The sequence below is a fragment of the Equus przewalskii genome, chromosome 25 (assembly GCF_037783145.1).
Source record: "Equus przewalskii isolate Varuska chromosome 25, EquPr2, whole genome shotgun sequence".
NCBI classification, from domain to species: Eukaryota; Metazoa; Chordata; class Mammalia; order Perissodactyla; family Equidae; genus Equus; species Equus przewalskii.
In genome coordinates, this window is record NC_091855.1 from 6,994,937 (window position 1) to 7,012,246 (window position 17,310).

At 36.7% G+C, this 17,310-nt stretch overlaps 1 protein-coding gene across 10 annotated transcripts in view; it reads left to right on the forward strand.

Annotated features, from left to right (window-relative positions):
* LRRC9 (leucine rich repeat containing 9) overlaps positions 1-17,310 on the forward strand; it is a 115,510-nt gene that overhangs the window by 45,026 nt on the left and 53,174 nt on the right. For all 10 annotated transcript variants that reach the window (XM_070593120.1, XM_070593115.1, XM_070593117.1 and 7 more), the window contains 5 exons: positions 4,114-4,246; positions 6,157-6,279; positions 6,905-7,020; positions 10,578-10,790; positions 15,346-15,465. In XM_070593120.1, the coding sequence (XP_070449221.1) occupies positions 4,114-4,246; positions 6,157-6,279; positions 6,905-7,020; positions 10,578-10,790; positions 15,346-15,465 (705 nt within the window). The remainder of the gene's footprint in view (positions 1-4,113; positions 4,247-6,156; positions 6,280-6,904; positions 7,021-10,577; positions 10,791-15,345; positions 15,466-17,310) is intronic.

The following is a 17,310-nucleotide window of genomic DNA, read 5'->3' on the forward strand; positions in this document are numbered from 1 at the left end:
GGAAGCTTGAAAACATTATGCTAAATGAAAGAAGCCAGACACATAAGGACAAATATTGTACAATATCCCTTATATGAGGCACCTAGAATAGGCAAATTGGAAGAGAGAGAAAGGAGAATAGAGGTTACCAGGGGATGGGGAGGATGGAGGGATGGGGAGTTATTGTTTAATGAGTACAGAGCTTCTTTTGGGGATTAAGAAAAGTTCTGGAAATGGATAGTGGTGACGGTTGCACACCACTGTGAATGTACTAAACGCTAATGAATTTTACACATTAAAATGGGAGCTTTTACCTTATGTATTTTTAATCACAATAAAAATATCACCAAAAAAGCATTTCAGCTGCTCAGTCGAGAATGGATTGGAGGGAGTAGGAGCAGATGATAGGGGCACTTCTCGGGGAGGTACCACAACAGCTGAGGCCCGTGGTGACGGCGGCATCAGCAGGTGGTGTGGTGAGAGTGCCCCCATTGTACTTGCTCGAGGAGAAGTCAGAAGGAGGTGAGGAAGTGAAGGCTTTAGAAGGCGGAGTGAAGGGCTCAGGGTCATTCCAGAGAACTGTGAACCGTCATGGGCACAGAGGGTGGGCGAAGGATGGAGCTAACATTTCTGCGTGTTTTCTGCCTGCCAGACGCTGTGCCTTATCCCCTGCAGCTCCTAGAGGAGGTGCCCTACCTCCAGCCCTCCCAAGGGCCTTCTGCACGGGTCTGTCCAGGACAGCAGCCACCACCCACATGGGCTGCTGAGCATTTGAAATGTGACTAGCCAGGATTGAGACGTGCTGAAAGTTTAAAATAAACACCAGTTGTTAAAGGCATAATACAGAAAAAAGACTATAATTTCTTTGATTAGATGTTGAAATGATAATATTTTGGATATGTTAGATAAATAAAATGTAGTGTTAAAATTTACCAAAACACTTCTTGGACCAGTTTCTGGCACATGGAAAGTGTTTGGTCAAATTTACCATTATTGTCTGAAACATTTGATACTATCGACTGCCTTTCTTTTTTGAAACGCTCCTTTAGCATCCATGATATTATACTATTGTTATCCTCCTATTTTTCTGATTGTCCTGTCTGTCCTTTTTGTTCCTCCTCTTGCCTCTAAATACACCACAAGACTAAAATTTACTAGTCTGCCCTTCTCTCTCCACATACCATCAATTACTCTCATTGTTGAGATCTTAAAAATGGGAGAATAGAATTGACTAGAAAAATCACTGGATAGCATGTAGATCAGATCAACTAGATTTCTATACTATGATGTGCACATAATGGGTAAAGATAAATATTTATGTTCTGCATTATTTAGTAGATGGGATTTGATTAAAAAGATGAGCCATGTAAGCAGTTTAGAAGAATTTAGCAGTGTCTTTGTAAGGCAGAGGGCTGGCTGGTGTGGGAAAGATCAGATATTCTCTTTGATACGCAAAGACGTGGTCAAGAGCCATAGGGAGTATCATTTATTCCATTTTGGCTTTCTCCAAAATGTGCATCCTCAGCCAGCCCATCTCCCTGTCTCTGCTTTGACACCCAGCCTGCCATTCCTGTGTGGTTTGTCTGCTTTATCTTCTTATACAGTATGTCTAAAACCAAACTTTAATCTTTTCCCATAGGCAACTCTCTCCCCATTTCTTTCCTTATTTCTACTAACAACGCTGTCACTCCCTCCACTGACCAGGTTCAAAGCCTTGGAATCATGTTTGACCACTCCCTTTTCCATTGTCCCTTCACCTAGTCGTTTACCATTTCCAGTGATGCTTCCTTTACTCTATCACTTCATTCTTCCTTTCCCTCCCTATTCCCATTGCCTGTCACGGCTTCAAACATTCCTTCTAATCTTTGCCAGTAGTTTCCCCTATAGGCAGCCTTGCCCTTGGTCTTGCTCTCTATTCCTTCCACCTTTAATAGTACAGATAAAGTAATCTTTCCTAAAACATTGTTTTCATAGAGCACATCACACTGTGCTCATGATGAGAAACCTTCAGTAGTTTCCCATTACTTATGATAATGAAGTCCAAATTCCTCTGCCTGGCATTCAAGGCCCCTCACAATCTAGCTTCAGTCTACCTGCCTTTTACCAAATATACCACATGTCCCAAAATGAAGTAGGCACTTTACTTAGGATTCTCCTGAACACACCTCAATGCCTTGCCTCCCTTCGATGAATTGCTTTTTCCTACTTTTTCCCTGTGGCAAATTTATCTTTGAGGTCTCAGCTCAAGGACTTCCTCCTCTGTGCAGCCTTTCCTGAATTCTCAAACAGTAGAAGCCCTCTTATCTAGTTTACAGGTTTATCAAAAGTCGAGTAAAACAGAGAACTCTAAACAAAGGATTTACTTAAAGCCCTTTAGTATAACTTAAAACATATAAACTTGCATTCATTTGTCTATCTTTTTATGTGCAAGAACCCGTGTAGTTTTAGTTTGTATGATCCTCGCTGCCACAGACTTTTGCATTGGCCTTCCCTACACCTGTTTGATGGACATTTGTAATGATTAGCCTCTATGGAACGTTACCGAAGCTTTCCACTTAGTTTTCATAGAAACGACTCTCTTTCCTTCTCATATTTCCTTGCTTTATGTAATGTACATAATTTCGATAACAAATACAATTAGTATAAACAAGTTTAGGAACAAAATTAACTGACTTTTAGTGAGCATACAACACGACTGAGTGGAATAGAAGTACCATCAGTATTTTTAAAAGTGCCATGAGTTATATTATGAGTTGTAGAGAGAATGGAAAATATTGCCTAATCCTGTGAATTGGTTAAGTGGAAGTTGATTAAGCAGCGATCAATTGAGAATTTTTATTGTAGCACATTAACAAATGTAATATGACATATTAAACACATTTAATATAACATTAAAATGTAATCATTTGTGTGCATTTTTCTACAAGTCTTCATGGGCAGGGACTTCGTTTATAGTTTCTCGGTAAAGATTTGATGAATGAATGATCGGATAGTTGGATACATGGATGGATGGCAATCACCCCTGTTTCTATACCTTAATATATCTCCTCTTAAAAACACTTTCCGTTAAAATTTCTGATTATTCGAAGACTAGCCACAGTCTTGTTACCGCTACAAGCTCATTCTTAATCACTTCAGTTAAAGAAGGATATCTTATCTGACACATCTTGTGATGCCTTTTATTTTTAATTATTGGACAGTTTCCATCTTCCTCTCTCTTATTTGGGACAAGACCATGCTATAGCCTCACAATGCCATGCACATAGCTTGTATCTAATGGATTATTTAGTGATGTTCATTGGAAATCTGAGAAAATTTTACTTATTCGGATGTGGAATTTGTGGTCATATAGCCACATTTAGTATTTATTTTTTAAAAACCTCTTTGGATAACAGGTTTCAATAGGAAAAAATATATAGGCAATTTAGCATTTATAGAAAAGATATATTTCTGGATAATTTGGCTACTAACATTAAACTAGTCATAATTCTAAAACTCTGAGATAGTGACAAGGAGGAATAGACCTGAGTTTAAATCATGACTTTGCCAATTTCTACTTCTCTCCTTGGATGGATCATATAATTTCTTAGCTCTAGTTGTTTTTACTGCTAAAGATAGAGACTTTTGTTTGCTTTTTAGAACTGCTTTCACAACAAGTAATATGAATATTTCCGATAAAATACATTCACGAAATAAATCTAGTCACAATGAAAACTAAGATTTCCATGCTTTAGCACAATGCAATGTATCATATACATGAGAAATGTCACTGATGTAATATCTCATTCCCACATGATTTTCTTTTTGGAATTTGCACAATTACTAGTGGAGTATCGTTGAAAACGTGTAAAACTGTAGCTCCTGCCCCACACGGTGTTGTCAGTCTTGACTCTGGCTGCTTTTACAGGAACAAATATTGTTTTATATCACTTTTCATAAATCTGTTTGCATATAAATTAAAAATATATGAATGGCTTTACAGAATGGAGTTGCACCTGAAGGTTTTCTACTTCTTTTCAGCGAGCCTGGCCTGCATTTTCTTTGCCCAGACACGTAAACATAAAATAATAAACCATCTGTATTGAAGTAGTGTCAATTTTGTAAAATTACTCAGATTTTGTTTTTTCTTTACAGCTGCCTCTCAGAAAAGAAGCTGTTATTCTTGCTAACAGCCTAAGTATGTGTGAGTGTCCCAGAATTGAATTTCTACAGCAAAAGTACAAGGATGAGAAGAAAAACTCTCTTGAACACGAGCTCTTCAGACATGGTAATACAAATATATAGTATTTCTGAACTTTTAAGTTCTCAGCCTTCAAACTTATTATTTTCGTAACATTTTTAATATTTGCCTTTATCAACCCAGAAGATTTTCTAAAACCTATTTTGTTAGTATTTACCAGTGTAGTGATACATGACTTTCTGATCAACTACTTTAGTCAGGTTGTCAACAAATATTTACTGAGTGATTATTATGTGTCTGCATTAATAGGATGAGACTTGTTTCTTACTCATACTTAACCCAACTTATATGAAACAAACACTTTTCACAGTCTGCTTTTGTTCATTACGCTGTGTCCCAAAAATAAACTTAACATATATGTATGTTATGCACACACACACGACCAACACCACCACACACCCCGGATTCATAGGAAAGAGAAAAGAGAACTTGGCTCTTTTACGCAATAATCATCATATAAAGCACTCAGGAAGGCAGGCCTTATTTGTCCTTAATGATCATGATAGAAGATGATAAGAAAATCTGATTATAAATCTAAAATTGGCTAAAGACAATTTGTGAAGTGTATAGATTGCTTTGTAAGTTGCCTTAAAGAAGATAAACTTTGGGGATTTTAGTTTGTTCACAATCATCAGTACTTTGTTTGCATCTTGAATATATATGTAAATAAAAGCACACGAGCCAATTTGTAGGACACTTCTGGGAGAGGTTCCCTGGTACCCAAAGATGGGGGAAAAAGACCAGCTCATCGTGTCCTCTCCTGCCCACCCTCGTCCACTGCTCATTCTTCACTTCCACTGGTGTTTATTGAATGCTTTCTCTGTGTTAGGCACCTGGTGGGTGATAGGGGCACAGTCTATGCAAACTAGACACAGTTTCTCCTTTATGGTGCTTACAAACATTAATAATCACGCAAATAAGTGTAAAACTACAATTATCGTACAAGCTACAAAGATGAAGTATTAGTGCGTGTTACGAGGAACATATAATACGGAGAATTGATCAGGTCGGGGAATAAGTGACACTTGTTCTTTAGTCTTCACTATCCGACCTAGTGAAGATTGGGTAGTCAGAAATGTGCTTAACGTAATTCTATAAGAGTGATATTCTAGCTTCCAGACTATGGCTCTGCTACAGTGATTCATACTGAACTAAACTATGTGTGTTTTGCTGTCTTTCATTCAATTAATAATAATCAGAAAATTAAGCAGATTATTAAATCTAGAAAGAACTCTTATTTGAAAAAACCATTTGCTTCTTTTTCTCATTCTTCTCCATTCCCATCTTATGGAATACTTCATAATGTTTTTCTAGATCCTCCTGGAATATGCTTTCCAAAGTAATTAGGTTCTCTCAAATTGCATTTTATAACTTTACATAGTAAAAAAAAAAAAAGTCATCTGAATGTTTTATGCTTAGTGATTAGAAGTTACCCTGTAGGATACAGTGACTCCCAGAGATCCTTAGGATTGAGTGAATCCCAAGGTTCCTTAAGAATCTAAAGGGAAAAGAAATATTCATTCATTCAGTAGACATGTACTGAGTGCCTCCTATATCTAAGCTCTATACTAAGTGCAGATGACACAGAAATGAATTTTTACCCAGTTAATAACCACAAAAAGTTTCTTATTTTAAATTACTTAATAAAAAACATTGCAAACTTATTCTGTTCATTCCTTCTTACTTTTCTGTAAAGCTTTGCTTGATATAATCACAGGAATCCTCTTTTATAACTATTTCATTTATTCAACAAGTATTTATTGAGTTCCTATTTTAGATCAAGCATTGTGCTGTGCACTCTACAGTGGCAACAAGATGGCCAGGAGCTCTCCCTCTAAAGAACACACAGTCAAGCCTGGGGACAATAAGGAAGGTGATATTGGAAAATTACTAAAATGAGTTATTGTTAAAAAGGATTTCTGTTTTTTCATACTTAGGCATCCTCCTCATTACAAAGGTTTTCCTTGGCCAGAGTGTTGAGGCTCACGAAGAGGACTCCATCAGTCGAGCTAACTATCCAATGGTTAATTCAGTGTTCATTCCTCAAAAATATTTACTAAGTATGTCTGCCATAAAGAGAAATGTGCTTTCTTTTGTCTGAATACAAAATGTTTGTGTAATACAGATGCTTACAGTTTAACCTCTACCTAACAAAGTTTGTAAACTTTCCTACAAAATCTGTCCCTAGCTGCTACTGAGCTTCAATCTTTCTATTCCCAACTTCAGTGACATTTATACGTGTGTGTGTGTAGGTATTTTATTTTGTAAAACTTTATTTTATATTTTACACACACATATATCTTATAAGTTACATATAATATGTGTTTCAAAAGATAAAAACTCACCCAATTTTTAACAACAAAGGTTTTAGAGTAGTACATTTGGCAAAACTATGTGGACATACATTGAACAGAGAAATGAAAAAAGTGTGAAAAGGAAAAGGATATGAATAAAATTAGACCCTACTAGTCTATGTAGTGAAAGCGTGACTCCCAGTAAGTATTTACAGAATTTGGAAACTGACTACGGGGGTGGGAAGATAGAAGGAAATACCCCTCAATAGCATAATAATTGGAACTTACTGAGTTGGTTGTTTATTAATCTACGTAAGAATGAGCAAAATATATGATGTTTCATTTTGAAGAGTGTTTGTTGTGCTTGTTTTTGTTTCTGATTTTACTCTAGATTCCATCATGGGACAAAGAAACTGTGACTGTAGCATTCGGCAGTGCAAGTGGTTTGTCTTTGATCATGACCTTGTTTTGCCAGAATACATCGTGGAATTTGAGTATATTACAGTGGTATGAATGTATCTTTTTAAACTGGAATTTCTCAAGTGAGAACAGAACAGTAATTTGAATCCAATAATGTGATGTCAAGTTTATACTATATGTATAGTATATAGCGTATATATACTATGTATATGTAACAGTTGTTCTGTGAAGGACTTAGTTTTCAAAACAAATCATTATGACACCTACATATTTTCATTATGCAAATATATTACATGAGTAATATATGGCTGTAGTCTCACTGGAAAAGATTCAAACTATACTGAAGAACATAGAATAATCATGTCAATCTGCTTTCACTTCAGCCCTACCACCACTCCCTTTTGTGAACACGTCCACTGCTAACAGTTTTATGGGTTTGCTTTCGATCTTTTCTCTATGCATTTGCATATATAACAACATATACCATTTTACATAATAGAATCAAGTTCTAAGTATTCTGTGACTTTTTTTGCATTTAGTAATATGTTCTGGACATATTTCCACTTCAGTACATATGGGTCTATACTTCTTTCTTTTGGTGGCTGCATACTATTCAGTAATACCCTGATTTATTTGACCCTTCCCCTGTTGATGAAACATATAGGTTGTTTCTAGCTTTCTGACTATTTAAAACAGTATTTCAGTGAACATCATTGTAGATGCATCTTTGTACAAATATGGAAGCTTCTCTGGAGGATAGATTTGTAGAAGAATTGGGTAATCAGAGGATATATACATGTTAAATTTTGATAGATTTTGCCAGTACTCTCCACAAAGCTTTGACCATTTTACAAATTTCCAACAGTATGTGACAGTGCTTGTGTCTTTGCATCCTTACCGACACAAGATATTATGAATCTTTTTTTTCCACTCTAATGGGCAAATAAAGCATATGTTCTTTCATATGCTTATAGATTATTTATAGTTTTGTGAATCACCTGCTTGACCATCCCTTGACCATTTTCTCCTGGGCTCTATCTTTTTCGTATTGATTGGAGAAATCCTCATATGCATTCTGGATACTAATCCTTTGTAAAGTGTGTATATATATGTATTGCAAATATTATCTGTCACTTGTCTTTTAATTTTTATTTGTAGCAAAGCATTTATTTGTCATTTTAATTTGTAATTTACAAGTCAATTTTTAAGAGGTCAGGTCTCTCCATCTTTTCTGGTATGGATTTTGGATTTTATATCTCATTTCAGAAGGCCTGTATAAATATTCTCTTTTATTTTCTTCCAATACTTATATAGGTTGTCCTGAAACTTTTAGGTTTTTAATTCCATCTAGATATTGTTTTATATTGTGTGAGGTAGAGAGATCAAATAATTTTTTCTTGAAAATACTTGACCAAGCATCATCTTTTTTGCTCTATTTTGAAATACCATCTTTATCATTAAAATTATTTTCATATATAAGAGGTTCTTTTTTAGGTTCTTCTGTCCTGTTCCGTTGATCTCTTTGTCCAAGCTTGGACCTCTACCACATTATTTTGGTTCTTACAACCTTGATGATATGTTTTGATAAGTGATAGGCAGATTCCCTTTCTCTGTCCCCACTTATTTTTTAAAAAATTTTCTCAGCTATTCTTGAACATTTTCTTTTCCAAATAAAATTTAGAATCAGCTTAAGTTCTATTTGTAAATCCTATTAGGATTTGATTGAGATTGTATTGAATTTAAAACTTAACTTGGGTGCATGTGTCTTTTTGAATTAGTGAGGGTTTTTTCTTTGGGTAAATACCCATAAGTAGAATTGCTGGATCATATGATAGTTCTATTCTTAATTTTTGAGAGACCTCCATACTCCTTTCCATAGTGGCTGCACCAGTTTACATTCCTACCAACAGTGCATGAGGATCCCCTCTTCTCCACATCCTTGCCATCACTTGTTATTTGTTGTAATAACTTTGTGTGGTGACAGATGGTTGCTAGACTTATTGTGGTGATCATTTCGTAATGTATACAAATGTTAAATCACTATGCCTGAAATTAACATAATATATTTTTTTTTTTAACATTTTTTTTTTTTTTTAAAGATTTTATTTTTTTTTTTTCTTTTTTCTCCCCAAAGCCCCCCAGTACATAGTTGTATATTCTTCGTTGTGGGTCCTAGTTGTGGCATGTGGGACGCTGCCTCAGCGTGGTTTGATGAGCAGTGCCATGTCCGCGCCCAGGATTCGAACCAACGAAACACTGGGCCGCCTGCAGCGGAGAGCGCGAACTTAACCACTCGGCCACGGGGCCAGCCCCTTAACATAATATTATATGTCAACTATACTTCAATTAAAAAACCTTAATTTGGGGCAAACTGACCACTTTGCAGTATTGGGCCTCTCATCCAAGAACATGATAAGTTATTCCATTTATTCAAGTCCCCTTTTGCAGGTCGTAAACATTTGTTGTTAAGCTTAGTTCTGGGCATTTATATTTTATATTGTTTTTATGAATGAGACTGTCTCAGTCAAGTGTGCTCTCAGCAAAAGAAACAGAAACCCAGACAAACAGTCAGCAGAATAACTCAAATAGCAAGAAGTCGAGAGGTGGGCAGTTCTGGCTGTTGTGACTGTTCAATGTCAGCAAAGACCTCAGCTGCATCATTCTTCTGCTTGCCACTTCAGGAGCTCTTTTGATCTAAAGATTCAGTTCTTTCTTCACTTCTTGGAAGTTTTCTTCTCTTAACTCCTTGATTATTTCTTCTCTTTCATTCTTGTTAAGTGCTCTGGAACCTCTGTTAGTTAAAGATTGGACATTCTGAATTGATCCTCCATGTCTTCTAATTTTTTTTCTCTCATATTTTACATCTCCACTTTTAAATTCTATGTTCTGAAAGATTTCTTCAATATTAGCTTCCACATTGATAATTTGATCTGCTGCCATATCCATTTGGTTTCTCAGAGCATTTACTGAATATTTTTTATTTCACTAATTGTTTTTATTTTGACTTTGAAGTGTTTACTCTGTTCCTTTCTATAGCAGCCTATTCTATCATAGATGCTTTTTTCTCCCAAATTTTAAAAAATTCTCTTATGGACGTTTTTTGTTTTTCTCTAGAGCCATTTCTCTTTGTTCATGTTGTTCTTGCTCATTCAACAATAATTACTTCCCATAATTACTTCCCATAATTGCTTAATTACCTGATAATTATCTAGGGCATCCTCCTGATGTTTTACCTGTTCACTCTGAACATCAAGTTTCTCTGAATCTGCTCTTGAAAGTAGTTATCTCCGGCATATGTTTTAGCTGTAGGTTACGTTACTGATCCTATCTGTCTGTCAATTCAGTCCATTCTGATTTATGTCTCACAACTTCTAGTCTTTGACTGGTGCCTTCTCCACTGTTATAAAATATTTTAAAATTATCTTTTGCCAGTTTTAAGGAATTTTCAGTGGGAGGGGATGAACACACCCTTTCTTAGCCCACAATTTTAATCTACTCTCAGAGATTTCCTAATGTGATTCTGATCATCATAGATATTACCATGTATCTGAAAAAAGTTAATTCATCTTTTCTACATAGCCAATTTCTTTTTCAAATGATAAATACAGCAACAAAATTTTCAATATTTTTAATAAATTTTTTAGGTCAAGGCTCACTCTTTATTTTCTTCATTCAACAATGTTATTCTAGAAGAAAGCAAAAAAAATTCAGAAGGATCAGTATTTTCCCAGGATTTGAAATTTGATGATCAAGTTATAAAAATGGATCCCAGGATCAAGCCCAGACAAAAACTGACTACTTTGGATGATAAAACGATACTTTCCCTTACAAAGACTAACATTTATAGTCATATTGTGGTGAGTATTATGAGGAATAAAGTTTTTGGATAACAACATTGAATTTGGAATCAGAATCTCTCACATGTCTAAAGTCTAAAGATCCTAAACCACCTACGTGACGATGTCAGGCATCATGCTATGAAAGTTAAAAATGCCCAGCCCTTTCCTTCCATGTGGACTGGATCAGTGATGTCCATAGTAATCTAATATGAACCACATACATAGTTTAAATTTTTCTATTAGCCAGGTTAAAAAAGTTTTTAAAAAATTAAATAAGATGAGTTTTAATAATATATTTAGTTAATATAATATATCCAAAGTATTATTTAAATATGCAATCAATATGAAGATTCATTATTCAGATAGTTTCATATTAAGTCTTGAAATATGGAATGTAGTTAACGCTTACAGCACATCTCAGTTGAGACTAACCACATTTTAAGTGTAGACACTGTAGGTCTGCCAGTAGCCTTCTGGTTTGCAAGGGATTTTATTCCTGAATAACATGGTCTCTTTAAATTATTAAGAGGAAGACAGATAAGTTTCAAATCAGTTTCCAGGATTAATGAACATAGAATATAGGAGCTTTATCTTTACAAAATTAGTCAACAGAATTTGAGTTACTTTTTGAAGCAACTTAGTTTACAGTGAGGCAATTCTTTTGAGATATTAAGCCTACCTCTGTATGTTGACTTTTAGATCTGTCCATTTCAAACCTGCTACCATTCTATTCAAACTACCTATATCTCTGACCTAGACCACTGCTGTAGCCTTCTGACTGGGCTCCCTGTACACTACCATCGCAACATTGCACAACTCCAAGAGGCACAATTCACATTATGTTCTGTTAATGTGCTCATTGGACGCCATTCCCTATATAACTGAATATAGCTCAATACAAGGTAGGGAGTGCCTCCCAGAGCTATGCAACAGAGGTCCTGTCCTGCTTCACTTTGAGCCCCAACTCCTTCTCCGTGCTGAAGCTAGAGTAATCTTTTAAAAATACAAATATGGGGGCCGGCTCCATGGCTGAGTGGTTAAGTTCACACACTGCACTGCGGCAGCCCAGGGTTCGGATCCTGGGCCGGACATGGCACTGCTTGTCAGGCCACGTTGAGGTGGCGTCCCACATCCCACAACTAGAAGGACATGCAACTAAGATATACAACTGTGTACAGGGGGGTTTGGGGAGACAAAGCAGAAAAAAGAAAAAAAAAACCGGTTGGCAACAGTTGTTAGCCCAGGTGCCAATCTTTGGGGGGGAAAAAAAAAAGAAGATTGGCAACAGTTGTTAGCCCAGGTGCCAATCTTTAAAAAAAAAACTTAAAAAAATAAAAAAAATACAAATATGATCGTGTCACCTTTGTCACCCTCACCACTCCTACTTGAAAACCTCAAATGATTTTCTGTTGTTTTAAAAATAAAACCAAAGTCCTTAATATGGCTATAAGGTTTTGCATGGCCTGATAGCTGGCCCACCTTTCCAGACTCTTCTCATATTAGCCTCCCTTTAGCTCTCTGTTCTCAGCCTCCTTTCTGTTTCTTAAATGCGTCCTGTTTGCAGCCGACACAGAGCCTCTGCACTGGCTAGTCCTTCTGCATGGAATGTTCTCCCTGGCCCCCTTCTCCTAGTTAACTCCCGCACATCTTTTAGGCATATACTTAACCATTAAAGCCTTTTCTTACCTCTAAGCCTAGGTCCGATTCCTTTGTTTTATGCTCTGTGTCCTTACTGTAAACCCCACAGGGGCAGAGGCTGTGGCTATTCTTAGTCATGTGGATCCCCAGCACCGGGACAGCAGCGTCAGACTGTGCAGTGTGCATTGCACAAGAGGGCCACGTCTACGGGGCACCTTTTAAATCACAGAGTAATATATTTACTGCAACAGTTTTCTCACAACTATTGGTAAAATTTCTTGTACTAATCCAATCAGTATATTGTGACAGTTTTCTAAAAGCTGGAAATGAAAGTGGCTTGAGGAAAGGCTACCTTTTTCTGATTTGCTCACAAGCATCGTATGGACTAGCAGCAGTTCTGCCATTACCTAGCACAGTACCTGGCACACGTTAGATACTCATTAGCTACTTGTTTAAAAAAAGAATGTTTTTATTAACAGCAAGTGGTTCTTGCAGAGAAAGTGGGTTGTTTGCTTGAACCTGCAGTAGTAGTCAGCAAATTGGTATTTGATTGATAAATTAATAAGAACACTTGAGAAGACAAGTTATTCTTACATGACACTATCTTTCTAGGGGCTCACTAAAAGCTGACATACAGACGAAAATCCATTGTTTAAGATGACAGTTTTTTCTCCAGTGATGGTGTAAAACAGAAAGAGAATGCAAAAATATTTTTAAAAATAATAAGTGAGGTCAATAGTTTTAAGTCTGCTTATGAAAATATTCAGAAAACATCCTTTTCAAGAAGTTTGTGGGATTGCTTTGGTGAAACTGCATCGTCACCATTCAGTACATCTTCAACCCAGGACATTATTATTAGAGAGGAAGGAAAACTTCATAATATCGTGGCAGTATCACCATCTTTATCATAAATGTGCAGGAAAGTGATAACAGGAGCAATCTTCCAGCTGCCAGGACTGAGAAATTATTGTTTCCGCACTATAATGTCAAGATAGAATATTTGAGTAATAAACTTTTGGTAATAAAGCTTTAGTAATAAAGGTTTAAAAAATGAATGTGTTCTGATTGGATCGAGCTTCTGCAACATGTATTCCTGTAGGCTTAAAGAGATTAAATCAAAGTGAAAACACCAGCACCAAAGGTAGGTCTTTTGATTATCTTTGGTTTGTAAGATGAAAAAGGGAGGCAAGTAAGACTTCACGGAACTGTGGCCTCCGTGTGACCCTCACCTGACTGCATTAATTTGATCAACACCCACAGCACAAGAACGGAGGGACTTTTCCCCTTCCATTTGTAAGCATTGGGGTTCAAAATGAATAAATTATTTTCCCTGCCTCAAGGACATCAGGTTGGTGGAGGAGACAGACATGTAAACAAATATAGGAAGCTTGGAGTTGCTGGGAGAGCTCCACAGAAAGAGGTGAGTGGAGCAGGTTTTTTGAAGGATATGAGAAATGTAATTGTTTGTGTCTTCCAGGCAGAGGAAATACCCTATCTATAGGCACATGGTGTTGAAAGATCGTGCTGCCTTCAGGGAACACAGAAATTCAGCGTGGCTAGAACACAGGGTGTGTGATGGTGGAAGGTAGAGGTTGGAATACGAGGATACATGAGGCTGAGACCAGAAAAGTAGGAGGTTGTAGCCACATTAGGATAGATTTTAGAAAACAAATTTAAAAATTTAGATTCTTTTCTTTAAGGAACAGACTGTCTGTTTTTAAAGACCTAGTTTGGTAGTTTGTGGATGGATTTAACTGCCTGGCGCTATGGAAATCTGGTAGAAACTATTGTAGTCGTCCAGAGGACAAATAACAGTCTGAACTAAAGCACTGGTCGCGCTGGTGGAAGGCAGTGGCTGGTTGGAGAAACATTTCTAGAATCAAATTTATATGGAAAAGAGGGATGGGAGGTGATCAACAATATCTGTTAGATAGTAAAATTCTTAGTTAGGATTGGAAATGTAGGCTGCCAAGCAGGTAATTAGGGAAGATGGTGAGTTCAGTTGTGGACGTGTTAAGTGTAAGTTATCTACAGAGTCTATCTGGATGATACCTATACGTGACCTGTAGAATAAACTAGTCTGCATAAATTGGCCATTCTTAAAAATTTCAACTAAGTTTTGACAGGTATTAGAAATTTACTTGTTTCTCCTGGTCAGTTGTTTAGTTATATCCACAGTATAATAGGCTATAAGATGGTGGTGGTGAGTGAAGAGGGTTGGGAGGTAGACACCTGATTTTATCATAATACCCATTTGTTTTGAATACTGTGGTCAATTGTATTAATATATTTTCTTGTGCAGCTTTATTTTGTAGACTATGCATAAATACAGCGTTCACTTGATTCACAATGGTGTGGTTTAAAGGCAGAAAAATATGTAAACATCAGGGTCTCCCCTAAATATAAAAATGTAATAACATTTACTTCTATATAGCCCAGGATCAAGCAGACAGGGAAAGTCTGGGCCAAATTCTGATATGGAAATTGTCTAAGACACTCCCCTACCTCCTTCTTTGATGTTCTGTCCTCCCACTTCAACACCCTCGGTCTTTCCTCCTTAGTCCAGTGCCCTCCAATGGTTTCTGGCAATCCAAGTGTGCCTTTGCTATCCTCTCTCTTATGAGGTATCCTAGCCGATACCCAAAATATTTAGGGCCTACATTGTTCACTGCCTGGCCTGTGAAATAGATCTGCCCTAATAAATATCTTAAGAATATACTTAACTACTTTCTAAAAAGTATTTCATGCCAATTTGTGCTAAATTTAGACCAAGTGGAAGATCAAATTAATGAAGAACCGAATCCAATGATGCTATCCAATAATGTGTTTATGATCATACATTAGATTTTTTTTCTTCTAAGTTCTCAATGTTATTTAATTATGGTGTAGAATATAATCTGCTTTATTCTTTCATGTGTATTTTATTTTACTACAGAGTCTGAATCTACATGGAAACAGCTTAAGTAAATTGAGAGATCTCTCTAAGTTAACTGGACTTCGGAAACTTAATATCAGCTTTAACGAATTTACTTGTTTAGATGATGTATACCACTTGGTAAGAACTGCCCTTTTGAAGTTATTTAAGTAAAGTAAAATTATTAATTTATTAGATAAATTATTTTTGTAATTATGACGTCATATATACCATATTTAAGATTATACAGCCCAAATAGGGAACAAAGCACACATACCCATTGGGTTACTTTCTCTAAAGTAGATCTTCAATTTAGATTCCATTTGCAGACCAAATATGTGCCTGTGGTCATATCTGATTTCTAGCTACTTTAAAATAAATATATTAAAACTACTCCAGACTTGTTTTCAAAGTATCCTTTGGAAAGTGTCCTCTTCATTTTCTTCTGCTCTTTTTTCCCCCTCTTATTTTTCTTCTCCTTGTGAGTCCTTATTTGTTCTTCTTCATTTTCCAGTTTGCCATTTCACATCTAATGTTGTCAATTCTTCTCATCCGTTGATTATCTATGTTATTCCTCTTTCTCTCTGCCTTGTCCTTCCTACCTGAATGTCACATGCATAGATCTTGTTTGACTTGTGACAAATAAGCAGTGCCCGTGTACACACTGGCATGAATTTTGTCTGGCTTTTGTTTTCTTTGTTATGTATCATATAACAAAAATAATTACGTATGTGGTTCCAGAACTCCCACTCAGCATCCCTGTTGCCATGTGTCGCAGGCGATTGACCTACCTTTTCAGAATATGTCTTCATTCTCAGCTGTTCAGTCTCTGCACCACCTCCCTGCAACCAAAGCCCTTGCGTTGCCTCTTCCGCCGTTGTGGTGGGAGCTGATGCTTTGCTTGCTGGCTTTAGGTTTTAGTATTAACCCCCTTCCCTGTTTCTTTTGGTTGCAAAGTCCTTTTAGAATCTGATAGTCTAGGTGCGGTATGCAGCTGAGGAGAGAAGGTAGTTTAATGGAGGTCCCAGGACTGTATGTAGATTGTTGGCATTTTTTTTAATTTAATTTTTTTCTGATAATTTGCTAGCAGTTCCAAACTGCTATTAACAGTCCTTATCATTTTGCTTAGGCACAAGTTTGGAGAGTGAGCTCTTAAGTCATGCAAGGCCCTTAGGTCGTGAGTGAACTTAGCCCGCTGCCCAGCATGTCTTTTGCAATGTGGCTGTGCTGTTCTACTTTAATAGAAAGATTTTTTTCATCATCGTATCCTCACAGCCTTATTGGATGAATATTCCCATTTTACAGATAAGGGAACTGGGTAAATTATATGCCTAAGTGTATTTTCAAAGTTTAGGATTAGCAAAGGTGACTAGATATAGACCTCTCAAGCATCGAGTATCTGATGTAGAAATGTGTCTCTAAAGATGATTACAAGGTTGTGAGGGGAGTCAGAGAGAGGGGGTACTCTTCATATGTATTTTTTCATTTTTTTTCTAATTTTTTTTTCTTTTTGCTTTTTTTCCCCAAATCCCCCCAGTAGATAGTTGTATATTTTTAGTTGTGGGTCCTTCTAGTTGTGGCATGTGGGATGCCGCCTCAACATGGCCTGATGAGCAATGCCATGTCTGCGCCCAGGATGTGAACCAGCAAAACCCTGGGCCGCCGAAGCAGAGCACGTGATCTTAACCACTCGGCCACAGTGCTGGCCCCTTTTTTCATCTTTTTATTGTAAAATAAAACACAGATGCAGAAAACTGCATACTCCAAACATGTGACAGTAAGTTATTAGAAGGTGAATGTGCTTGTAACCAGCGCCTGCATCAAGAAATAGAACTTTGCCACCTACAGCATAAGCTCCTTCTATATGCCCCATCCTTTAAGAAATCGTTATCCTGACCTCTACAGTAAGCCTCTCCCTGCAATTTTTCCCATAGATCCATCACCCAAATGTGCATTCCTTGCATAAAGTTTAGTTTTTCCATTTAA